The 25894-nt window shown below is 45.7% G+C and overlaps 1 protein-coding gene across 2 annotated transcripts in view; it reads right to left on the reverse strand.

The window, feature by feature from the left end:
- Positions 1-6567: 6567 nt before the first annotated feature.
- The window catches only part of LOC121556158 (regulator of G-protein signaling 20-like), a 64244-nt gene continuing 44917 nt past the window's right edge, over positions 6568-25894 (reverse strand). For both annotated transcript variants that reach the window (XM_041870048.2, XM_041870049.2), the window contains exons 2-5: positions 14254-14519; positions 8313-8390; positions 7177-7411; positions 6568-6840 (exon numbers count right to left, since the gene is read on the reverse strand). In XM_041870048.2, coding sequence (XP_041725982.1) covers positions 6652-6840; positions 7177-7411; positions 8313-8390; positions 14254-14519 — 768 coding nt within the window. In that variant the 3' untranslated portion in view covers positions 6568-6651. The remainder of the gene's footprint in view (positions 6841-7176; positions 7412-8312; positions 8391-14253; positions 14520-25894) is intronic.

Raw genomic sequence — 25894 nt, forward strand, 5'->3', positions numbered from 1 at the left:
TTCAAGTTGCTCGGTGTCCACATCACTAAAGATCTTTCCTGGTCCACACACACCAACACAGTCGTGAAGAGGGCACGACAATGCCTTTTCCCCCTCAGGAGGCTGAAAATATTTGGCATGGGCCTTCAGATTCTCAAAAGGTTATACAGCTGCACCATGGAGAGCATCTTGACTGGCTGTATCACCGCCTGGTATGGCAACTGCTTGGTATCCGACCGCAAGGTGCTACAGAGGGTAGTGCGTACGGCCCAGTACATCACTGGGGCCGAGCTCCCTGCCATCCAGGACCTCTATACCAGGCGGTGTCAGAGGAAGGCCCTAAAAATTGTCAAACACTCCACCCAAGTCATAGACTGTTCTCTCTGCTACCGCACGGGAGCGCCAAGTCTGGAACCAACAGGACCCGGAACAGCTTCTACCCCCAAGCCATAAGACTGCTAAATAGTTAGTCTGGGTAGCTATTGGTTAACTATTTAACTATCTGCATTTACCCTTTTTGCACAAACTTTCTTTAATTTTTTTTACTCATCACATATGTTGCTGCTACTGTCTATTATCTATCCTGTTGTCTAGTCACTTTACCCCTACCTACAGTATACTGCTGCTACTGTCTATTATCTATCCTGTTGTCTAGTCACTTTACCCCTACCTACAGTATACTGCTGCTACTGTCTATTATCTATCCTGTTGTCTAGTCACTTTACCCCCTACCTACAGTATACTGCTGCTACTGTCTATTATCTATCCTGTTGTCTAGTCACTTTACCCCTACCTACAGTATACTGCTGCTACTGTCTATTATCTATCCTGTTGTCTAGTCACTTTACCCCTACCTACAGTATACTGCTGCTACTGTCTATTATCTATCCTGTTGTCTAGTCACTTTACCCCTACCTACAGTATACTGCTGCTACTGTCTATTATCTATCCTGTTGCCTAGTCATTTTACCCCTACCTACAGTATACTGCTGCTACTGTCTATTATCTATCCTGTTGCCTAGTCATTTTACCCCTAACTACAGTGCCTTCGGAAAGTATTCAGACCCCTTGACTTTTTCCACATTTTGTAACGTTACAGCCTTATTCTAAAATGGATTAAAAAAAGAAAAACATCTGCAATCTACACCCAATACCCCATAATGACCCAATACCCCATAATGACCCAATACCCCATAATGACCCAATACCCCATAATGACCCAATACCCCATAATGACACAATATCCCATAATGACCCAATACCCCATAATGACACAATAGCCCATAATGACCCAATACCCCATAATGAAAAACGGAAATGCCTTATTCAGTATTCAGGCCCTTATTCAGTATTCAGGCCCTTATTCAGTATTCAGGCCCTTATTCAGTATTCAGGCCCTTATTCAGTATTCAGGACCTTTGCCATGAGACTCGAAATTGATCATCCTTGAGAATCCTTGAAATTGAGCTCAGGTGCATCCTGTTTCCATTGATCATCCTTGAGATGTTTCTACAGCTTGATTGGAGGCCACCTGTGGTAAATTCAATTGATTGGACATGATTGGGAATTGCACACACCTGTCTATATAAGATCCCACAGTTGATAGTGCATGTTAGAGCAAAACCAAGCAATGAGGTCAAAGGAACTGTCCGTAGTGCTCTGAGACAGGATTGGGTCGAGGCACAGATCTGGGGAAGGGTACCAAAACATTTCTGCAGCATTGAAGGTCCCCAAGAACACAGTGGCCTCCATCATTCTTAAATTGAAGAAGTTTGGAACCACTAAGACTCTTCCTAGAGCTGGCCGCCCAGCCAAACTGAGCAATCATGGGAAAAAAGCTTTGGTCAGGGAGGTGACCAAGAACCTGATGGTCACTCTGACAGAGCTCCAGAGTTCCTCTGTGGAGATGGGAGAACCTTCCAGAAGGACAACCATCTCTGCAGCACTCCACCAATCAACCCTTTATGGTACAGTGGCCAGACGGAAGCCACTCCTCAGTAAAAGGCACATGACAGCCCGCTTGGAGTTTGCCAAAAGGCATCTAAAGACTCTCAGACCATGAGAAACAAGATTCTCTGGTCTGATGAAACCAAGATTGAACTCTTTGGCCTGAATGCCAAGTGTTATGTCTGGAGGAAACCTGGAACCATCCCTACGGTGAAGCATGGGGGTGGCAGCATCATGCTGTGGGGATGTTTTTCAACATCGATGAACGGAGCAACGATGAACGGAACAAAGTACAGAGAGATCCTTGATGAAAACCTGCTCCAGAGCGCTCAGGACCTCAGACTGGGGGCGAAGGTTCACCTTCCAACAGGACAACGACCCTAAGCACACAGCCAAGACAATGCAGAAGTGGCTTCGGGACAAGTTTCTGAATGTCCTTGAACCCGATCTAACATCTCTGGAGAGACCTGAAAATAGCTGTGCAGTGACACTCCCCATCCAACCTGACAGAGCTTGAGAGGATCTGCAGAGAAGAATTGGAGAAACTCCCCAAATACAGGTGTGCCAAGCTTGTAGCGTCATACCCAAGAAGACTTGAGGCTGTAATCGCTGCCAAAGGTGCTTCAACAAAGTACTGAGTAAAGGGTCTGAATACTTATGCAAATGTAATTTTTCAGTTTTGTATTTTTTATAAATCAGCAAATGTTTTTGCTTTGACATTATGGGGTATTGTGTACATTGATGAGGGAATAAAACTATTTAATCAATTTTAGAATAAGGCTGTAGCGTAACAGAATGTGGAAAAAGTCAAGGGGTCTGAATACTTTCCGAATGCACTGTATATGTACATATCTAACTCTACTACCTCGTACCCCTGCCCTCTCGGTACTGGTTCCCCTCTGTCTCGGTACTGGTTCCCCTCTGTCTCGGTACTGGTTCCCCTCTGTCTCGGTACTGGTTCCCCTCTGACTCGGTACTGGTTCCCCTCTGTCTCGGTACTGGTTCCCCTCTGACTCGGTACTGGTACTCCGTTTCGCCAAGTTATCGTTGTGTATTTATTATTACTTTTCTATTGTTTCTCTATTTTCTTTCTCTCTGCATTTGACTGTTAGTCTACACCTGTTTACCGGCATGTGATGAATACATCATGAGATGTTATGTAGGTGGCAGAGAGCCATTTTGGAACGTAGTCTATATCAAATCAAATCAAATTTTATTTGTCACATACACGTGTTTAGCAGATGTTATAGTGGGTGTAGCAAAATGCTTGTGCTTCTAGCTCCGACAGTGCAGTAATATCTAACAATTTCACAACATATACCCAATACACACAAATCTAGTGAGGAATGGGATTTAAGAATATATAAATAAATATATGGACAAGCAATGACAGAGCGGCATGGACTAAGATACAGTAGAATATTATAGAATAGAATACAGTATATACATATGAGATGAGTAGTGCAAGATACGTAAACATTATTAAAGTGACTAGTGTTCCATTTCTTAAAGTGGCCAGTGATTTCAATAGGCAGCAGCAGCCTCTAATGTGCTAGTGATGGCTATTTAACAGTCTGATTGCCTTGAGATAGAAGCTGTTTTTCATTCTCTCGGTCCCAGCGTTGATGCACCTGTACTGACCTCGCCTTCTGGATGATAGCGGGGTGAACAGGCAGTGGCTCGGGTGGTTGATGTCCTTGATGATCTTTTTGGCCTTCTTGTGACATCGGGTGCTGTATGTGTCTTGGAGGGTGGGTAGTTTGCCCCCGGTAATGCGTTCGGCAGACCGCACCACCCTCTGGAGAGCCCTGCGGTTGTGGGCGGTGCAATTGCCGTACCAGGCGGTGATACAGCCCGACAGGATGCTCTCAATTGTGCATCTATAAAAGTATGTGAGGGTTTTAGGTGTCAAGACGAATTTCTTCAGCCTCCTGAGGTTGAAGAGGCGCTGTTGCTCCTTCTTCACCACACTGTCTGCCTGGGTGGACCATTTCAGATCGTCAGTGATGTGTACGCCAAGGAACTTGAAGCTTTCCACCTTCTCCACTGTGGTCCCGTCGATGGATAGGGGGGTGCACCCTCTGCTGTTTTCTGAAGTCCACGATCATCTCCTTTGTTTTGTTGACGTTGAGTGAGAGGCCCTTTAGGTAGTGCACTATATAGGGAATAGGGTCCTGGTCTAAAGTAGTGCACTATATAGGGAATAGGGTCCTGGTCTAAAGTAGTGCACTATATAGGGAATATGGTCCTGGTCTAAAGTAGTGCACTATATAGGGAATAGGGTCCTGGTCTAAAGTAGTGCACTATATAGGGAATAGGGTCCTGGTCTAAAGTAGTGCACTATATAGGGAATAGGGTGCCATTCTCTGGTCTAAAGTAGTGCACTATATAGGGAATAGGGTGCCATTCTCTGGTCTAAAGTAGTGCACTATATAGGGAATAGGGTGCCATTCTCTGGTCTAAAGTAGTGCACTATATAGGGAATAGGGTGCCATTTGGGACACACTCTTGATTCTCAGACACAGTTTACCCACAATTCCCTTTTGTCTATTTACGAACGCATAAATATATATAATATTGCCCACAAGTAGGCGTCATTTGTCCGTCCAAACAATTATACTAAAAATAAACATAATCATAACACAATAAAATAACTTGAACACAAATCAAATATATTTTTTCTTTCTCCAAAAACAAACCTTATATTAATATTCCTTTGGAGTGTGTTGGTATGTTGATCTGGAGCAGTAATGGTGGTGTGGAGTAGAGCCCTGGGGGAATGGAGCCTTAAAGGAGTAGAGCCCTGGGGGAATGGAGCCTTAAAGGAGTAGAGCCCTGGGGGAATGGAGCCTTAAACGAGTAGAGCCCTGGGGGAATGGAGCCTTAAAGGAGTAGAGCCCTGGGGGAATAGAACCCTCACCGTCATGGGAGTACAGCCTTCAGAAGAGTAGAACCCTCAGGACACTAGAGCCCTAGGTGGAGTAGAGCCCTCAGGACAGTAGAGCCCTAGGTGGAGTAGAGACCTAGGTGGAGTAGAGCCCTCAGGACAGTACAGCCCTAGGTGGAGTAGAGCCCTAGGTGGAGTAGAGCCCTCAGGACAGTAGAGCCCTAGGTGGAGTAGAGCCCTCAGGACAGTAGAGCCCTCAGGACAGTAGAGCCCTAGGTGGAGTAGAGCCCTAGGTGGAGTAGAGCCCTAGGGCCCTAGGTGGAGTAGAGCCCTCAGGACAGTAGAGCCCTAGGTGGAGTAGAGCCCTCAGGACAGTAGAGCCCTAGGTGGAGTAGAGCCCTAGGACAGTAGATCCCTAGGTGGAGTAGAGCCCTAGTTGGAGTAGAGCCCTAGGTGGAGTAGAGCCCTAGGTGGAGTAGAACCCTAGGTGGAGTAGAGCCCTAGGTGGAGTAGAACCCTAGGTGGAGTAGAGCCCTAGGTGGAGTAGAGCCCTAGGTGGAGTAGAGCCCTAGGTGGAGTAGAGCCCTAGGTGGAGTAGAACCCTAGGTGGAGTAGAACCCTAGGTGGAGTAGAGCCCTAGGTGGAGTAGAGCCCTAGGTGGAGTAGAGCCCTAGGTGGAGTAGAACCCTGAGTGTCTTTAGTCAGGTGACATCTCTGTAGCGCTGAGGTCTCTGAGGGGCGGAGCCAGGTCCTGGGGGCAGGGCTAGGTCAGGTCAGAGGCCCGCTTCACATCCTCTACACTCCTGGAGAGCTACTGGGTGTGCAGGCTGTGTTAGAGTAGGGCCTGCACACCTAATAGCGCTCCAGAAGGAAGGTTGGCCACCCCTTCTCTACACTGAAAATAGGAAAAGAGAGACGATCCCAGGTTTGTTGTCACCTTTGACTCTAGTACACAGTGTTGAGTTAGGACTCGGAGACCTACTCTGAGAGTGTTGAGTTAGGACTCGGGGGCCCGCTGTGAGAGTGCTGAGTTAGGACTCGGGGGGGGCTGCTCTGAGAGTGTTGAGTTAGGACTCGGGGGCCCGCTGTGAGAGTGCTGAGTTAGGACTCAGGGGGCCTGCTGTGAGAGTGCTGAGTTAGGACTCGGGGGGGCTGCTCTGAGAGTGCTGAGTTAGGACTCGGGGGGGGGCTGCTCTGAGAGTGCTGAGTTAGGACTCGGGGGGCCTGCTCTGAGAGTGCTGAGTTAGGACTCGGGGGGGGCTGCTCTGAGAGTGTTGAGTTAGGACTCGGGGGCCTGCTGTGAGAGTGCTGAGTTAGGACTCGGGGGGGCTGCTCTGAGAGTGCTGAGTTAGGACTCGGGGGGCCTGCTCTGAGAGTGCTGAGTTAGGACTCGGGGGGGCTGCTCTGAGAGTGTTGAGTTAGGACTCGGGGGCCTGCTGTGAGAGTGCTGAGTTAGGACTCAGGGGGCCTGCTGTGAGAGTGCTGAGTTAGGACTCAGGGGGCCTGCTGTGAGAGTGCTGAGTTAGGACTCGGGGGGGCTGCTCTGAGAGTGTTGAGTTAGGACTCGGGGGCCCGCTGTGAGAGTGCTGAGTTAGGACTCAGGGGGGCCTGCTGTGAGAGTGCTGAGTTAGGACTCAGGGGGGCCTGCTGTGAGAGTGCTGAGTTAGGACTCGGGGGGCTGCTCTGAGAGTGTTGAGTTAGGACTCGGGGGCCCGCTGTGAGAGTGCTGAGTTAGGACTCAGGGGGGCCTGCTCTGAGAGTGCTGAGTTAGGACTCGGGGGGGCTGCTCTGAGAGTGCTGAGTTAGGACTCGGGGGGGCCTGCTCTGAGAGTGCTGAGTTAGGACTCGGGGGCCTGCTCTGAGAGGGAGTTGAGCAAGTTCATGTAGGCAGGGGAGTTCATGTATCGGGGGTAGGAGTCTCTTTGCATCAGCGTGTAGATCTGCACCTGAGCATCAACGAAGGTCTGGGACGACGGCTCCAACATATTCTTATTGATCACCTCCCGAACACGTGAGTCCAGGCTCACCTGGGGGGAAACACAGCAAGGAGAGTTAAGACTAGATACATCAAATCAAATCAAATTTTATTGTTCACATGCGCCGAATACAACAGGTGCAGACATCACAGTGAAATGCTTACTTACAGCCCTTAACCAACAGTGCATTTATTTTTAACAAAAAAAGTAAAAATAAAACAACAACAAAAAAAGTGTTGAGAAAAAAAAGAGCAAAATAAATAACAGTAGGGAGGCTATATATACAGGGGGGTACCGTTGCAGAGTCAATGTGCGGGGGGGCACCGGCTAGTTGAGGTAGATACATATAATAACACATGAAGAAGGAGGAGGAGAAGTCTTACTCACCTCTTTGGGTGAGAGGATGGAGATGTAATCCTCGTAGATGACCCGTGCCTTCTCCTCAATGGAGGTCTTGTTGGTTTCCTTGGTGAACTCCTCACAAGCTAGCCAGAACAACATGTTCTCCTCACTAAACTCCGTACACAGGAACAGCCTAAACGCCACTCGGCCCGCAGCGCACGACATCAGCCGGTCAAACGACTGGGCCCAGGAACGGACCTCCTCCAGAGTGGGCGGGGGCCTGCAGAGAACACACCAATCAGAGAACAACAGCAGGCACAAGACAGGGGCTGACAGCTATGACACTAACACACTGGACGTCCAGGGGCTGACACTGTTTCACCAACGCCAGCTATGACACTAACACACAGCTAACCATTAAGCCCTTGATCAGTTATCCAATGTGCTAATGCAGCTAACCATTAAGCCCTTGATCAGTTATCCAATGTGATAATGCAGCTAACCATTAAGCCCTTGATCAGTTATCCAATGTGCTAATGCAGCTAACCATTAAGCCCTTGATCAGTTATCCAATGTGCTAATGCAGCTAACCATTAAGCCCTTGATCAGTTATCCAATGTGCTAATGCAGCTAACCATTAAGCCCTTGATCAGTTATCCAATGTGCTAATGCAGCTAACCATTAAGCAATTGATCAGTTATCCAATGTGCTAATGCAGCTAACCATTAAGCCCTTGATCAGTTATCCAATGTGCTAATGCAGCTAACCATTAAGCCCTTGATCAGTTATCCAATGTGCTAATGCAGCTAACCATTAAGCCCTTGATCAGTTATCCAATGTGCTAATGCAGCTAACCATTAAGCCCTTGATCAGTTATCCAATGTGCTAATGCAGCTAACCATTAAGCCCTTGATCAGTTATCCAATGTGCTAATGCAGCTAACCATTAAGCCCTTGATCAGTTATCCAATGTGCTAATGCAGCTAACCATTAAGCCCTTGATCAGTTATCCAATGTGCTAATGCAGCTAACCATTAAGCCCTTGAACAGTTATCCAATGTGCTAATGCAGCTAACCATTAAGCCCTTGATCAGTTATCCAATGTGCTAATGCAGCTAACCATTAAGCCCTTGATCAGTTATCCAATGTGCTGGGCTACACAGGGATGCTGCTGTGGCTAACCTGTCCTCGCAGTCGGCCGTTCCCTCAGCCTTGAGGTCGTAGGACGCCCGCCGGTTCCTCTCCTCACGCTCCTCGTTCCTACAGGAGACAGGCGAGCAACAGGACAGAGATCAGACCAGATCTAGATCTAGCAGTGAAGATATAATGGTGCAACAGTCAGGAGGTTACAGATCTCTTCACTGGCCCTGTCAACCTCTATAATCAGCACATCAAGTCAACTGTGTAGATGAAGGCTGCTGTGTAGATGAAGGCTGCTGTGTAGATGTAGGGTGCTGTGTAAATGAAGGGTGATGTAATGTAGGGTGCTGTGTAGATGTAGGGTGCTGTGTAGATGAAGGGTGCTGTGTAAATGAAGGATGATTTACTGTAGGGTGCTGTGTAGATGAAGGGTGATGTACTGTAGGGTGCTGTGTAGATGTAGGGTGCTGTGTAGATGTAGGGTGCTGTGTAGATGAACGCTGCTGTGTAGATGTAGGGTGCTGTGTAAATGAAGGATGATTTACTGTAGGGTGCTGTGTAGATGAAGGCTGCTGTATATATATAGGGTGCTGTGTAGATGAAGGCTGCTGTGTAGATGTAGGGTGCTGTGTGGTTGAAGGCTGCTGTGTAGATGTAGGGTGCTGTGTAAATGAAGGATGATTTACTGTAGGGTGCTGTGTAGATGAAGGCTGCTGTATATATATAGGGTGCTGTGTAGATGAAGGCTGCTGTGTAGATGTAGGGTGCTGTGTAGATGAAGGGTGATGTGTAGATGTAGGGTGCTGTGTAGATGTAGGGTGCTGTGTAGATGAAGGATGATTTACTGTAGGGTGCTGTGTAGATGAAGGCTGCTGTATATATATAGGGTGCTGTGTAGATGAAGGCTGCTGTGTAGATGTAGGGTGATGTATTGTAGGGTGCTGTGTAGATGAAGGGTGATGTAATGTAGGGTGCTGTGTAGATGAAGGGTGCTGTGTAAATGAAGGATGATTTACTGTAGGGTGCTGTGTAGATGAAGGGTGATGTACTGTAGGGTGCTGTGTAGATGAAGGGTGATGTAATGTAGGGTGCTGTGTAGATGAAGGGTGCTGTGTAAATGAAGGATGATTTACTGTAGGGTGCTGTGTAGATGAAGGGTGATGTACTGTAGGGTGCTGTGTAGATGAAGGGTGATGTAATGTAGGGTGCTGTGTAGATGAAGGGTGCTGTGTAGATGAAGGGTGCTGTGTAGATGAAGGGTGATGTCATGTAGGGTGCTGTGTAGATGAAGGGTGATGTAATGTAGGGTGCTGTGTAGATGAAGGCTGCTGTGTAGATGTACGCTGCTGTGTAGATGTAGGGTGCTGTGTAGATGTAGGGTGCTGTGTAGATGAAGGGTGCTGGGTAGATGAAGGGTGCTGTGTAAATGAAGGATGATTTACTGTAGGGTGCTTTGTAGATAAAGGGTGATGTACTGTAGGGTGCTGTGTAGATGTAGGGTGCTGTGTAGATGAACGCTGCTGTGTAGATGTACGCTGCTGTGTGGATGAAGGCTGCTGTGTAGATGTAGGTTGCTGTGTAGATTTAGGGTGCTGTGTAGATGAACGCTGCTGTGTAGATGTAGGGTGCTGTGTAGATGTAGGGTGCTGTGTAGATGTAGGTTGCTGTGTAGATGAAGGGTGCTGGGTAGATGAAGGGTGCTGTGTAAATGAAGGATGATTTACTGTAGGGTGCTTTGTAGATAAAGGGTGATGTACTGTAGGGTGCTGTGTAGATGAAGGGTGATGTAATGTAGGGTGCTGTGTAGATGAAGGGTGCTGGGTAGATGAAGGGTGATGTACTGTAGGGTGCTGTGTAGATGTAGGGTGCTGTGTAGATGAAGGGTGATGTACTGTAGGGTGCTGTGTAGATGTAGGGTGCTGTGTAGATGAAGGGTGATGTACTGTAGGGTGCTGTTTCGATGAAAGGTGATTTACTGTAGGGTGCTGTGTAGATGTAGGGTGCTGTGTAGATGTAGGGTGATGTACTGTAGGGTGCTGTTTCGATGAAAGGTGATTTACTGTAGGGTGCTGTGTAGATGTGGGGTGCTGTGTAGATGTAGGTTGCTGTGTAGATGTAGGGTAATGTACTGTTGGGTGCTGTTGGGTGCTGTGTAGATGATGGGTGATGTACTGTAGGGTGCTGTGTAGACGATGGGTGATGTACTGTAGGGGGCTGTGTAGAATGGTGATGTTCTGTGTAGATGTAGGGTGCTGTGTAGATGTAGGGTGCTGTGTATATGTAGGGTGCTGTGTAGATGAAGGGTGATGTACTGTAGGGTGCTGTGTAGTTGTAGGGTGCTGTGTAGATGAAGGGTGATGTACTGTAGGGTGCTGTGTAGATGTAGGGTGCTGTGTAGATGAAGGGTGATGTACTGTAGGGTGCTGTGTAGATGTAGGGTGCTGTGTAGATGAAGGGTGATGTACTGTAGGGTGCTGTGTAGATGTAGGGTGATGTACTGTAGGGTGCTGTGTAGATGAAGGGTGATGTACTGTAGGGTGCTGTGTAGAATGGTGATGTTCTGTGTAGATGTAGGGTGCTGTGTAGATGTAGGGTGCTGTGTAGATGTAGGGTGATGTACTGTAGGGTGCTGTGTAAAATAAGGGTGCTGTGTAGATGTGTGGTACTGTGTAGATGAAGGGTGATGTATTGTAGGGTGCTGTGTAGATGTAGGGTGCTGTGTAGATGAAGGGTGCTGTGTAGATGTAGGGTGATGTACTGTAAGGTTCTGTGTAGATGTAGGGTGATGTACTGTAAGGTTCTGTGTAGATGAAGGGTGATGTAATGTAGGGTGCTGTGTAGATGAAGGGTGCTGGGTAGATGAAGGGTGCTGTATTGTAGGGTGCTGTGTAGATGTAGGGTGCTGTGTAGATGAAGGGTGCTGTGTAGATGTAGGTTGATGTACTGTAAGGTTCTGTGTAGATGTAGGGTGATGTACTGTAGGGTGCTGTGTAGATGAAGGGTGATGTAATGTAGGGTGCTGTGTAGATGAAGGGTGCTGTGTAGATGAAGGGTGCTGGGTAGATGAAGGGTGCTGTGTAAATGAAGGATGATTTACTGTAGGGTGCTTTGTAGATAAAGGGTGATGTACTGTAGGGTGCTGTGTAGATGAAGGGTGATGTAATGTAGGGTGCTGTGTAGATGATGGGTGCTGGGTAGATGAAGGGTGATGTACTGTAGGGTGCTGTGTAGATGTAGGGTGCTGTGTAGATGTAGGGTGATGTACTGTAGGGTGCTGTTTCGATGAAAGGTGATTTACTGTAGGGTGCTGTGTAGATGTGGGGTGCTGTGTAGATGTAGGTTGCTGTTTAGATGTAGGGTAATGTACTGTTGGGTGCTGTTGGGTGCTGTGTAGATGATGGGTGATGTACTGTAGGGTGCTGTGTAGACGATGGGTGATGTACTGTAGGGTGCTGTGTAGAATGGTGATGTTCTGTGTAGATGTAGGGTGCTGTGTAGATGTAGGGTGCTGTGTATATGTAGGGTGCTGTGTAGATGAAGGGTGATGTACTGTAGGGTGCTGTGTAGATGTAGGGTGCTGTGTAGATGAAGGGTGATGTACTGTAGGGTGCTGTGTAGATGTAGGGTGCTCTGTAGATGAAGGGTGATGTACTGTAGGGTGCTGTGTAGATGTAGGGTGATGTACTGTAGGGTGCTGTGTAGATGAAGGGTGATGTACTGTAGGGTGCTGTGTAAAATAAGGGTGCTGTGTAGATGTGTGGTACTGTGTAGATGAAGGGTGATGTATTGTAGGGTGCTGTGTAGATGTAGGGTGCTGTGTAGATGAAGGGTGCTGTGTAGATGTAGGGTGATGTACTGTAAGGTTCTGTGTAGATGTAGGGTGATGTACTGTAAGGTTCTGTGTAGATGAAGGGTGATGTAATGTAGGGTGCTGTGTAGATGAAGGGTGCTGGGTAGATGAAGGGTGCTGTATTGTAGGGTGCTGTGTAGATGTAGGGTGCTGTGTAGATGAAGGGTGCTGTGTAGATGTAGGTTGATGTACTGTAAGGTTCTGTGTAGATGTAGGGTGATGTACTGTAGGGTGCTGTGTAGATGAAGGGTGATGTAATGTAGGGTGCTGTGTAGATGAAGGGTGCTGTGTAGATGAAGGGTGCTGGGTAGATGAAGGGTGCTGTGTAAATGAAGGATGATTTACTGTAGGGTGCTTTGTAGATAAAGGGTGATGTACTGTAGGGTGCTGTGTAGATGAAGGGTGATGTAATGTAGGGTGCTGTGTAGATGATGGGTGCTGGGTAGATGTAGGGTGATGTACTGTAGGGTGCTGTGTAGATGTAGGGTGCTGTGTAGATGTAGGGTGATGTACTGTAGGGTGCTGTTTCGATGAAAGGTGATTTACTGTAGGGTGCTGTGTAGATGTGGGGTGCTGTGTAGATGTAGGTTGCTGTTTAGATGTAGGGTAATGTACTGTTGGGTGCTGTTGGGTGCTGTGTAGATGATGGGTGATGTACTGTAGGGTGCTGTGTAGACGATGGGTGATGTACTGTAGGGTGCTGTGTAGAATGGTGATGTTCTGTGTAGATGTAGGGTGCTGTGTAGATGTAGGGTGCTGTGTATATGTAGGGTGCTGTGTAGATGAAGGGTGATGTACTGTAGGGTGCTGTGTAGATGTAGGGTGCTGTGTAGATGAAGGGTGATGTACTGTAGGGTGCTGTGTAGATGTAGGGTGCTGTGTAGATGAAGGGTGATGTACTGTAGGGTGCTGTGTAGATGTAGGGTGCTGTGTAGATGAAGGGTGATGTACTGTAGGGTGCTGTGTAGATGTAAGGTGATGTACTGTAGGGTGCTGTGTAGATGAAGGGTGATGTACTGTAGGGTGCTGTGTAGAATGGTGATGTTCTGTGTAGATGTAGGGTGCTGTGTAGATGTAGGGTGCTGTGTAGATGTAGGGTGATGTACTGTAGGGTGCTGTGTAAAATAAGGGTGCTGTGTAGATGTGTGGTACTGTGTAGATGAAGGGTGATGTATTGTAGGGTGCTGTGTAGATGTAGGGTGCTGTGTAGATGAAGGGTGCTGTGTAGATGTAGGGTGATGTACTGTAAGGTTCTGTGTAGATGTAGGGTGATGTACTGTAAGGTTCTGTGTAGATGAAGGGTGATGTACTATAGGATGCTGTGTAGATGAAGGGTGATGTATTGTAGGGTGCTGTGTAGATGTAGGGTGATGTACTGTAGGGTGCTGTATATATATAGGGTGCTGTGTAGATGTAGGGTGATGTACTGTAGGGTGCTGTGTAGATGTAGGGTGCTGTGTAGATGAATGGTGATGTACTGTAGGGTGCTGTGTAGATGAATGGTGATGTACTGTAGGGTTCTGTGTAGATGTGGGGTGCTGTGTAGATGTAGGTTGCTGTGTAGATGTAGGGTGATGTACTGTTGGGTGCTGTGTAGATGTAGGGTGATGTATTGTAGGGTGCTGTATAGATGAAGGGTGATGTACTGTAGGGTGCTGTGTATATGAAGGGTGATGTACTGTAGGGTGCTGTGTAGATGAAGGGTGATGTACTGTAGGGTGCTGTGTAGATGAATGGTGATGTACTGTAGGGTGCTGTGTAGATGTAGGGTGATGTAGTGTAGGTTGCTGTGTAGATGTAGGGTGATGTACTGTTGGGTGCTGTGTAGATGAAGGGTGATGTATTGTAGGGTGCTGTGTAGATGAAGGGTGATGTACTGTAGGGTGCTGTGTAGATGAAGGGTGATGTACTGTAGGGTGCTGTGTAGAATGGGTGATGTTCTGTGTAGATGTAGGGTGCTGTGTAGATGAAGGGTGCAGTGTGGAGCCATGCTGGGTGTGTGATACACTACTAGAAGTGCATGACAGAGTGTGCTTCCCAAATGGCACCCTATTTCCCATAGGGTTTTGATCCAAAGTAGTGCACTATATAGGGAATAGGATGCCATTTGGGATGAATCCATACTGTTCGTACCAGGAACAGCTGCAGCAGCAGCACCAGCAGAAGCAACAGGCGTTGTTCCCTCTCTGGTTCACCTGGCTCTGGTTCCCCTGGTTCTGGTTCACCTGGCTCTGGTTCACCTGGTTCTGGTTCACCTGGCTCTGGTTCACCTGGCTCTGGTTCCCCTGGTTCTGGCTCTGGTTAGGGTCCTGCTGGGTCAGTGCCGTGCCTCCCGCCATCGACTCCTGCTGCACCGACATCTGCCGCTTTCGCATCTCCATATGCTCTGATCCCATGGGCTGGACGGACAAAGAGACAGAGAGGGTTAGATCCCATTGGCTGGAGGGACACACAGGGTTAGATCAAATTGGCTGGAGAGACAGAGACACAGGGTTGGATCCCATTGGCTGGAGGGACAAAGAGACAGAGAGGATTAGATCCCATTGTCTTTAGACTGTAACAGTATGCCTACAGGCTACAGCAGTATGACAGCCTAGTCGTAGTAACATATCATCTCTGTTTTGCTCTGAAGAATGGTACTGTGACACTAGTCAACACAGCTGCTGAAACAGATGGTACCGGACATACCAAATATACCAAATACCACCCATCTACACACAATACCTCATTATGACAAAGTGAAAAAATGTTTTCAGAAATGTTGGCAAATTTACTGAAAAGGAAATAAAGAAATATTTGATTTACATAAGTATCCACACCCCTGAGTCAATACCTTTGGCAGCGATTACAGATTTGAGTAGTCTTGGGTATGTCTGTATCAGCTTTGCACATCTGGATTTGGGGATTTTTTCCCATTCTCCCTTGTAGGTTTTCTCAACCTCTGTTAAGTTAGATGGGAAGCGGCAGTGAACAGCAATCTTCAAGTCTTTCCACATATTTTCAATGGGATTCAAGCCAGGGCTTTGGCTGTGTCACTCAAGGACTTTTACATTCTTGTTCTGAAGCCATTCCAGCATTGCTTTGGCTGTATGCTTGGGGTCATTGTCCTGTTGAAACGTAAATCTTCACCCCAGTCTAAGTTCGTTTGCACTCTGAAGCAGGTTCTCATCAAGGATTTGTCTGTATTTGTCTCCATTCATTGTTCCCTCTATCCTTACCAGTCTCCCAGTCCCTGCTGCTGAAAGCATCCCCTTACCAGTCTGCCAGTCCCTGCTGCTGAAAGCATCCCCATAGCATGATGCTGCCACCACCATGCTTCACAGTAGGGATGGTGTTAGACGGGTGATGAGCTGTGCCTGGTTTTCTCCAGACATAGCGCTTTACATTCAGGCCAAAGAGTTACATTTTTGTCTCATCAAAACACCATATTTTTAGTCTTTCATGTGCCTTTTTGCAAACTCCAGGCGTGCTGTCATGTGCCTTTTTCTCACGAGTGGCTTCCATCTGGCCACTCTCCCATGAAGCCCAGATTGGTGAAGTGCTGTAGAGACTGTATGTTCTCCCATCTCAACCAAGGAACGATGTAGCTCTGTCAGAGTGGTCATTGGTCATTGGGTTCTTGGTCACCTCCCTGACCAAGGTCCTTCTTGCCCGGTTGATCAGTTTGGTCGGACGGCCAGCTCTAGGCAGAGTCTAGGTAGTTCCATATTATTTCCCAATGATGGAGACCACTGGGCTCTTGGAAACTTTCAACACTTTAGAAATGGTTTTATACCCTTCCTCAGATACAGTACCAGTCAAAAGTTTAGACACACCTACTCATTCAAGGGTTTTTCTTAATTTTTTACTATTTTCTATATTGTAGAATAATACTGAAGACATCAAAACTATGAAATAACACATATGTAATCATGTAGTAACCAAAAAATGGTTAAACAAATCAAAATATATTATATATTTGAGATTCTTCAAAGTAGCCACCCTTTGCCTTGATGACAGTTTTGCACACTCTTGGCATTCTCTCAACAAGCTTCACCCACATATGCAGAGCACTTTCCTTCACTTTGCCGTCCGACTTATCCCAAAACATCTCAATTGGGTTGAGGTCGGGGGATTGTGGAGGCCAGGTCATCTGATGCAGCACTCCATCACTCTCCTTCTTGGTAAAATAGCCCTTACACAGCCTGGAGGTGTGTTGGGTCATTGTCCTGTTGAAAAACAAATTATAATCCCACTAAGCACAAACCAGATGGGATTGTGTATCGCTGCAGAATGCTGTGGTAGCCATGCTGGTTAAGTGTGCCTTGAATTCTAAATAAATAATAGACAGTGTCACCAGCAAAGCACCCCCACACCATAACACCTCCTCCTCCATGCTTTACGGTGGGAACTACACAATAGGAGATCATCCGTTCACCCACACCATGTCTCACAAAGACACTGTGGGTGGAACCAAAAATCTCCAATTTGGACTCCAGACCAAAGTACACATTTCCACCGGTCTAATGTCCATTGGTCGTGTTTCTTGGCCCAAGCAGGTCTCTTCTTCTTATTGGTGTCCTTTAGTAGTGGTTACTTTGCATCAATTTGACCATGAAGGCCTGATTCACACAGTCCCTCAGAACAGTTGATGTTGAGATGTGTCTGTGACTTGAACTCTGTGAAGCATTTATTTGGGCTGCAATTTCTGAGGCTGGTAAGTCTAATGAATTTATCCTCTGCAGCAGAGGTAACTTTGGGTCATCCATTCCTGTGGCGGTCCTTATGACAGCCAGTTTCATCATAGCGCTTGATGGTTTTTGCGACTGCACTTAAAGAAACTTTCAAAGTTCTTTAAATGTTCCGTATTGACTGACCATGTCTTAAAGTAATGATGGACTGTCATCTCTCTTTGCTTATTTGAGCTGTTCTTGCCATAATATGGACTTGGTCTTTTACCAAATAGGGCTATCTTCTGTATACCCCCCCTACCTTGTCACAACACAACTGATTGGCTCAGTCACCAAGAAAACAATTGGTAACACACTACGCCGTGAAGGACTGAAATCCTGCAGCGCCCGCAAGGTCCCCCTGCTCAAGAAAGCACATATACAGGCCCGTCTGACGTTTGCCAATGAACATTTGAATGATTCAAATACTTATGTCATGCAATAAAATGCAAATTAATAACTTAAAAATCATACAATGTGATTTTCTGGATTTTTGTTTTAGATTCCGTCTCTCACAGTTGAAGTGTACCTATGATAAAAATTACAGACCTCTACATGCTTTGTAATAGGAAAACCTGCAAAATCAGCAGTGTATCAAATACTTGTTCTCCCCACTGTATGTATGTGTGTATGTATTATTAATAACATATATAAAAGACAATATCCAAAGGTAAAAGTGTGTTATTAATATCATGACTTTGGCGTTCTATTTATAGGGCTAATGATAACTACTTATAACCTTCCAAAGATCCAATCAACCATGGATGAATGATAGTATACCTAGCTTCACGTTGAAATTGCGTTGTCCTTTGGCAAAATCAGATGTCAATGTAGCCTACATAAACCCAACCCCAGCTAACAACAAACATTCCCACAACTTTAGAGAACTTTCCCTTAAGAGTCTCATTAACTAATGTTTTCAGATGAATGTTCACGTGATGTTTTCAAGAGACCATTTCCTTAATATCAAGTAGAACTTATCCAGAACGTAGTTAGAATGTTCCCAGAACCTAATATATTAATTTTCTAGACATGTTTCATGGGAATGTTGCAAGAACATTTGTGTCCAAAGAAAAAATCATTACACATCACATTACCGAGCCAATCAAGGCCCTTATTGGGGAACCACTGATTCATTCATAGCTCTTTGTCTGTTGGCAAGGTTAGGGATACTCACACACAGTGCTTTTAACATAGTGTATTTACATTATGAATGTTCATTTATACATTCATTATTATTCAACATGTCCTCACCTGGGATTTGAACTCCCAACCTCTTGGTTCACGGTACTCCGATGTCCGTTTCAGGTATCAAACTATTCTCATCATTGATTTGATCAACTTATTTCAACAATTGAAGGGCTTTCTGTATAGATGTCTAATGTTGGTGGGACATGTTAACCTGTTTTAATGATCAATAAAATATTTTCTTGAGTGTACTTTTAACAGAGCTGAGACTGACTTCAAAGTGCATTCATCCTATTGCTTACACCTATCAAGTTGTTTCAGATCTTAGGGAGGAGGGGTTAGGGTTTCTTCTGGACAGGGTTCTAAGCACATGTCCTAGAGATATCCTTTATTGGGACAGTGGTTAGAGTGTTTGTTGTTGGGGTTGGTGGCCCGGGTTAAAGACCTGCTAGAGATACAGCCTACTCTCTGGGTTAAAGACCTGCTAGAGATACAGCCTACTCTCTGGGTTAAAGACCTGCTAGAGATACAGCCTACTCTCTGGGTTAAAGACCTGCTAGAGATACAGCCTACTCTCCGGGTTAAAGACCTGCTAGAGATACAGCCTACTCTCCGGGTTAAAGACCTGCTAGAGTGCTTTGTGTCTTTGACCTCCAGATGTTTTTTCAGGTTTGATGTGGTATTTCTGGACCAATAGAGCAATGCTGCCTTTGTGCATGACCTCCAGATGCGTCTTCAGGGTTGATGTGGTATTTCTGGACCAATAGAGCAATGCTGCCTTTGTGCATGACCTCCAGATGCTTCTTCCGGTTTGATGTGGTATTTCTAGACCAAGAGATCAATGCTGCAGAGTTTGCATTTGACTAAAATGTTGTTCTCTTTCTCCTCAATTAACTCAAAACAATGGGAGCATTTCCACAAAGAAAAGGTTAAGCAGGGTAAGACAGCTGCCATCTTTCTTTGATTTTCGGCTTTACGATAGCCTATTGGAAACGAGTTAGCCTACAGCATGAATTCCGTTAGCATAAGACTGTAAAAAATATACAGTGCCTTCAGAAAGTATTCATACCGCTTGAATTATTCCACATTTTGTTCCAGCCTGAATTAAAAATGGATTAAATAGATTATTTTTACCCATCTACACACAATACCCCATAATGACAAAGTGAAAACATGTTTTTAGAAATGTTAGCAAATGTATTGAAAATAAAATACAGAAATATCTCATTTACATAAGTATTCATACCCCTAAGTCAATACTTTGTAGAAGCACCTTTGGCAGCGATTACAGCTGGGAGTCTTTAAGAGCTTTCCACACCTGGATTGTGAAACATTTGCCCATTATTCTTTTCAAAATTCTTCAAGCTCTGTCAAATTGGTTGTTAATCATTGCTAGACAACCATTTTCAGGTCTTGCCGTAGATTTAAGTCAAAACTGTAACTCGGCCACTCAGGAACATTCACTGTCTTCTTGGTAAGCCTTGTGTTTTAGGTTAATGTCCTGCTGAAATGTGAACTCATCTTCCAGTGTCTGGTGGAAAGCAGACTGAACCAGGTTTTCCTCTGGGAATCTGTGCTTAGCTCCATTGTTTCTTTTTTATCCTGAAAAACTCCTGTCCTTATCAAGCATACCCATAACACGATGCAGCCACTACCATGCTTGAAAATATGGAGAGTGGTACTCAGTGACGTGCTGTTGTATTGGATTTGCCCCAAACATTACACATTGCTTTGCCACATTTTTTGCAGTGTTGACTCAAGACATTTCAGCTTTTCATTTTGTATTAATTTGTAAACATTTCAAAAAACATAATTCCACTTTGACATTATGGGGTATTGTGTGTAGAACAGTGACACAAAATCTCAATTTCACTCATTTTAAATTCAGGCTTTAACGCAACAGAATGAGGAAAAAGTCAAGGGGTGTGAATCCTTTCTGAAGGCGCTGAATATAACACGATGGAAGAGATGTGCTTCTGAAAGTAATATACAGGTTAGTTGAACAAGTAACTGTAATATTACAATATTTGAAGACAGTAACTCATTATATTACTCCGTTCCTCATAAAGGTAATCTATTACTGTAAGTAATTATTACCCCAAACACTGGTCCCAACTGGTTCTGTTGCTGTGTCTGTTTTTCCACATTACAACTTGGAGACTTTGTGTTGTGTATTGATTTGGTATAACTGGCATCATCATTGCTTAAATGACACGTGAGAAAATACAGACATGTTACTTTAAATCTCTGAGAATATGGCCACCATGATCTGAGTATGTTTCTATCAGAAGCAACACCACCACCTTCAGAAAGTATTCAGACCCCTTCACTTTTTCCACATTTTGTTACGTTACAGCCTTATTCTAAAATGGATTAAATAAATACAAATCCTCATCAATCTACACACAATACCCCATAATGACAAAGTGAAAACAGTTTTTTTTTTTTTTTGCAAATGTATTAAAAATAAAAAACAGATACATTATTTACATATGTATTCAGACCCTTTGCTATGAGACTCGAAATTTAGCTTAGGTGCATCCTTTTTCCATTGATCATCCTTGAGATGTTGCTACAACTTGATTGGAGTCCACCTGTGGGAAATTCAAGATTTGGCAAGGCACACACCTGTCTATATAAGGTCCCACAGTTGACAGTGCATGTCAGAGCAAAAACCAAGCCACGAGGTCGAAGGAATTGTCCGTAGAGCTTTGTGTCGAGGCACAGATCTGGGGAAGGGTACCAAAAAATGTCTGCCGCATTGAAGGTCCCCAAGAACACAGTGGCCTCCATCATTCTTAAATGGAAGAAGAGCTGGCCGCCCGGCCAAACTGAGCAATCGGGGGAGAAGGGCCTTGGTCAGGGAGGTGACCAAGAACCCGATGGTCACTCTGACAGAGCTCTAGAGTTTCTCTGTGGAGATGGAAGAAACTTCCAGAAGGACAACCATCTCTGCAGCACTCCTCCAATCAGGCCTTTATGGTAGAGTAGCCAGACGGAAGCCACTCCTCAGTAAAAGGCTTGGAGCTTGCTAAAGACTCTCAGACCATAAGAAACAAGATTCTCTGGTCTGATGAAACCAAGATTGAACTCTTTGGCCAGAATGCCAAGCGTTAAGTCTGGAGGAAACCTGGCACCATCCCTACGGTGAAGCATGGTGGTGGCAGCATCATGCTGTGGAGATGTTTTTTGCAGCGTCAGGGACTGGGAGACTAGTCAGGATCAAGGCAAAGATGAACGGCGCAAAGTACAGAGAGATCCTTGATGAAAACCTGCTCCAGAGCGCTCAGGACCTCAGACTGGGGCGAAGGTTCACCTTCCAACAGGACAACGACCCTAAGCACACAGCCAAGACAACGCAGGGTTGGCTTCGTATCAAATCTCTGAATGTCCTTGAGTGGCCCAGCCAGAGGCTGGACTTGAACCCGATCTAACATCTCTGGAAAGACCTGAAAATAGCTGTGCAGCGACGCTCCCCATCCAACCTGACAGAGTTTGAGAGGATCTGCAGAGAAAAATGGGAGAAACTCCCCAAAGAGAGGTGTGCCAAGCTTGTAGCGTCATACCCAAGAAGACTCAAGGCTGTAATTGCTGCCAAAGGTGCTTCAACAAAGTACTGAGTAAAGGGTCTGAATATTTATGTAAATGTAATGTTTCTGTTTTATATTTGTAATACATTTGCAAAAATTTCAAATGGGGTATTGGGTCATTATGGGGTATTGTGTCATTATGGGGTATTGGGTCATTATGGGGTATTGTGTCATTATGGGGTATTGTGTCATTATGGGGTATTGTGTCATTATGGGGTATTGGGTCATTATGGGGTATTGGGTCATTATGGGGTATTGGGTCATTATGGGGTATTGTGTCATTATGGGGTATTGGGTCATTATGGGGTATTGGGTCATTATGGGGTATTGGGTCATTATGGGGTATTGGGTCAATATGGGGTATTGGGTCATTATGGGGTATTGGGTCATTATGGGGTATTGTGTCATTATGGGGTATTGGGTCATTATGGGGTATTGTGTCATTATGGGGTATTGGGTCATTATGGGGTATTGGGTCATTATGGGGTATTGTGTCATTATGGGGTATTGGGTCATTATGGGGTATTGCGTCATTATGGGGTATTGGGTCATTATGGGGTATTGTGTCATTATGGGGTATTGTGTCATTATGGGGTATTGGGTCATTATGGGGTATTGGGTCATTATGGGGTATTGGGTCATTATGGGGTATTGTGTCATTATGGGGTATTGGGTCATTATGGGGTATTGGGTCAATATGGGGCATTGGGTCATTATGGGGTATTGGGTCATTATGGGGTATTGGGTCATTATGGGGTATTGGGTCATTATGGGGTATTGGGTCATTTTTTATTTATTTTTATTTATTTTTATTTCACCTTTATTTAACCAGGTAAACCAGTTGAGAACAAGTTCTCATTTACAACTGCGACCTGGCCAAGATAAAGCAAAGCAGTGCGATAAAAACAACAACACAGAGTTACATATGGGGTAAACAAAACAAAGTCAAAAATACAACAGAAATACATATAATATACAGTGTGCAAATTTAGCAAGTTATGGAGGTAAGGCAATAAAATAGGCTATAGTGCAAAATAATTACAATTTAGTATTAACACTGGAATGATGTGCAAGAGATGATGTGCAAATAGAGATACTGGGGTACAAATGAGCAAAATAAATAACAATATAGGGATGAGGTAGTTGGGCGGGCTAATTTCAGATGGGCTGTGTACAGGTGCAGTGATCGGTAAGGCGCTCTGACAACTGATGCTTAAAGTTAGTGAGGGAGATAAGTGTCTCCAGCTTCAGAGATTTTTGCAATTTGTTCCAGTCATTGGCAGCAGAGAACTGGAAGGAATTGCGGCCAAAGGAGGTGTTGGCTTTGGGGATGACCAGTGAGATATACCCGCTGGAGCGCAGACTACGGGTGGGTGTTGCTATGGTGACCAATGAGCTAAGATAAGGCGGGGAATTGCCTAGCAGTGATTTATAGATGGCCTGGAGCCAGTGGGTTTGGCGACGAATATGTAGTGAGGACCAGCCAACAAGAGCGTACAGGTCACAGTGGTGGGTATTATATGGGGCTTTGGAGACAAAACGGATGGCACTGTGATAGACAACATCCAATTTGCTGAGTAGAGTGTTGGAGGCTATTTTGTAAATGACATCGCCGAAGTCAAGGATCGGTAGGATAGTCAGTTTTACGAGGGCATGTTTGGCAGCATGAGTGAAGGAGGCTTTGTTGCGAAATAGGAAACCGATTCTAGATTTAACTTTGGATTGGAGATTCTTAATGTGAGTCTGGAAGGAGAGTTTACAGTCTAACCAGACACCTAGATATTTGTAGTTGTCCACATACTCTAGGTCAGACCCGTCTAGTTAGTCATTATGGGGTATTGGGTCATTATGGGGTATTGGGTCATTATGGGGTATTGGGTCATTATGGGGTATTGGGTCATTATGGGGTATTGGGTCATTATGGGGTATTGGGTCATTATGGGGTATTGGGTCATTATGGGGTATTGGGTCTTATGGGGTATTGGGTCATTATGGGGTATTGGGTCATTATGGGGTATTGGGTCATTATGGGGTGTTGGGTCATTATGGGGTATTGGGTCATTATGGGGTATTGGGTCATTATGGGGTATTGGGTCATTATGGGGTATTGGGTCATTATGGGGTATTGTGTCATTATGGGGTATTGGGTCATTATGGGGTATTGTGTCATTATGGGGTATTGGGTCATTATGGGGTATTGGGTCATTATGGGGTATTGGGTCATTATGGGGTATTGTGTCATTATGGGGTATTGTGTCATTATGGGGTATTGGGTCATTATGGGCTATTGGGCTACTGGATCTGCACAGCTCTGCGAGGGCCTGGGATCGGAAGAGACACTTAAGTGTTTTAGTACTATATCTCTTGACACAATGATGAAAATAATCATGGCCTCTAAACCTTCAAGCTGCATACTGGATCCTATTCCTACTAAACTGCTGAAGGAGCTGCTTCCTGTGCTTGGCCCTCCTATGTTGAACATAATAAACAGCTCTCTATCCACCGGATGTGTACCAAACTCACTAAAAGTGGCAGTGATAAAGCCTCTCTTGAAAAAGCCAAACCTTGACCCGGAAAATATAAAAAACTATCGGCCTATATCGAATCTTCCATTCCTCTCAAAAATTTTAGAAAAAGCTGTTGCGCAGCAACTCACTGCCTTTCTGAAGACAAACAATGTATACGAAATGCTTCAGTCTGGTTTTAGACCCCATCATAGCACTGAGACTGCACTTGTGAAGGTGGTAAATGACCTTTTAATGGCGTCAGACCGAGGCTCTGCATCTGTCCTCGTGCTACTAGACCTTAGTGCTGCCTTTGACACCATCGATCACCACATTCTTTTGGAGAGACTGGAAACCCAAATTGGTCTACACGGACAAGTTCTGGCCTGGTTTAGATCCTACCTGTCGGAAAGATATCAGTTTGTCTCTGTGAATGGTCTGTCCTCCGACAAATCAACTGTACATTTCGGTGTTCCTCAAGGTTCCGTTTTAGGACCACTATTGTTTTCACTATATATTTTACCTCTTGGGGATGTTATTCGAAAACATAATGTTAACTTTCACTGCTATGCGGATGACACACAGCTGTACATTTCAATGAAACATGGTGAAGCCCCAAAATTGCCCTCGCTAGAAGCCTGTGTTTCAGACATAAGGAAGTGGATGGCTGAAAACTTTTACTTTTAAACTCGGACAAAACAGAGATGCTTGTTCTAGGTCCCAAGAAACAAAGAGATCTTCTGTTAAATCTGACAATTCATCTAGATGGTTGTAAAGTCGTCTCAAATAAAACTGTGAAGGACCTCGGTGTTACTCTTGACCCTGATCTCTCTTTTGACGAACATATCAAGTGTCACGATCGTCTGAAGGAGGAGACCAATGCGCAGCGTTGCGAGTGAACATGATGACTTTATTAACTTAAAGCAACCACGTAAGAAAACAACAAATGACGATCCGTGAAGTTCTATACTGAATACTACTAACAGCAACAAAGAAACAGAAACAATAACCCACAATGCCCACAAGAACACATACAGAATAAATATGGCTCCCAATCAGAGATAACGAGCCGACAGCTGACACTCGTTACCTCCGATTGGGAGTCACATGACTAATCAACATAATTACAACACTTTGACACCCAACATAGAACAAAACCACATAGACTGCACACACCCTGGCTCAACATAATGAGTCCCAGAACCAGGGTGTGACAGTACCCCCCCCTAAAGGCGCGGACTGCGACCGCGCCTCAAAACCCCCAAACAGGGGAGGGCTGGGCGGGCATACCTCCTCGGTGGCGGTTCTGGCTCCGGCCTAGACCACCACCCCACCATCGTCACTACCCGCTTCCGTATTCCCTTCCTCATGACCACCCCCCAACTAAACCCCACTGGATTAAGGGGCGGCACCGGACTACGGGGCAGTACCGGACTAAGGGGCAGTACCTGACTAGATGGCGGATCCTGGCTGGCTGGCTCTGGCGGATCCTGGCGGGACGGCTCTGGCGGATCCTGGCGGGACGGCTCTGGCGGATCCTGGCGGGACGGCTCTGGCGGATCCTGGCGGGCTGACGGATCTGGCTGCTCATGGCTGGCTGACGGATCTGGCTGCTCATGGCTGGCTGACGGATCTGGCTGCTCATGGCTGGCTGACGGGTCTGGCTGCTCATGGCTGACTGACGGGTCTGGCTGCTCATGGCTGGCTGACGGGTCTGGCTGCTCATGGCTGGCTGACGGATCTGGTTGCTCATGGCTGGCTGACGGATCTGGCTGCTCATGGC

Source organism: Coregonus clupeaformis, unplaced genomic scaffold, assembly GCF_020615455.1.
Source record: "Coregonus clupeaformis isolate EN_2021a unplaced genomic scaffold, ASM2061545v1 scaf0178, whole genome shotgun sequence".
NCBI classification, from domain to species: Eukaryota; Metazoa; Chordata; class Actinopteri; order Salmoniformes; family Salmonidae; genus Coregonus; species Coregonus clupeaformis.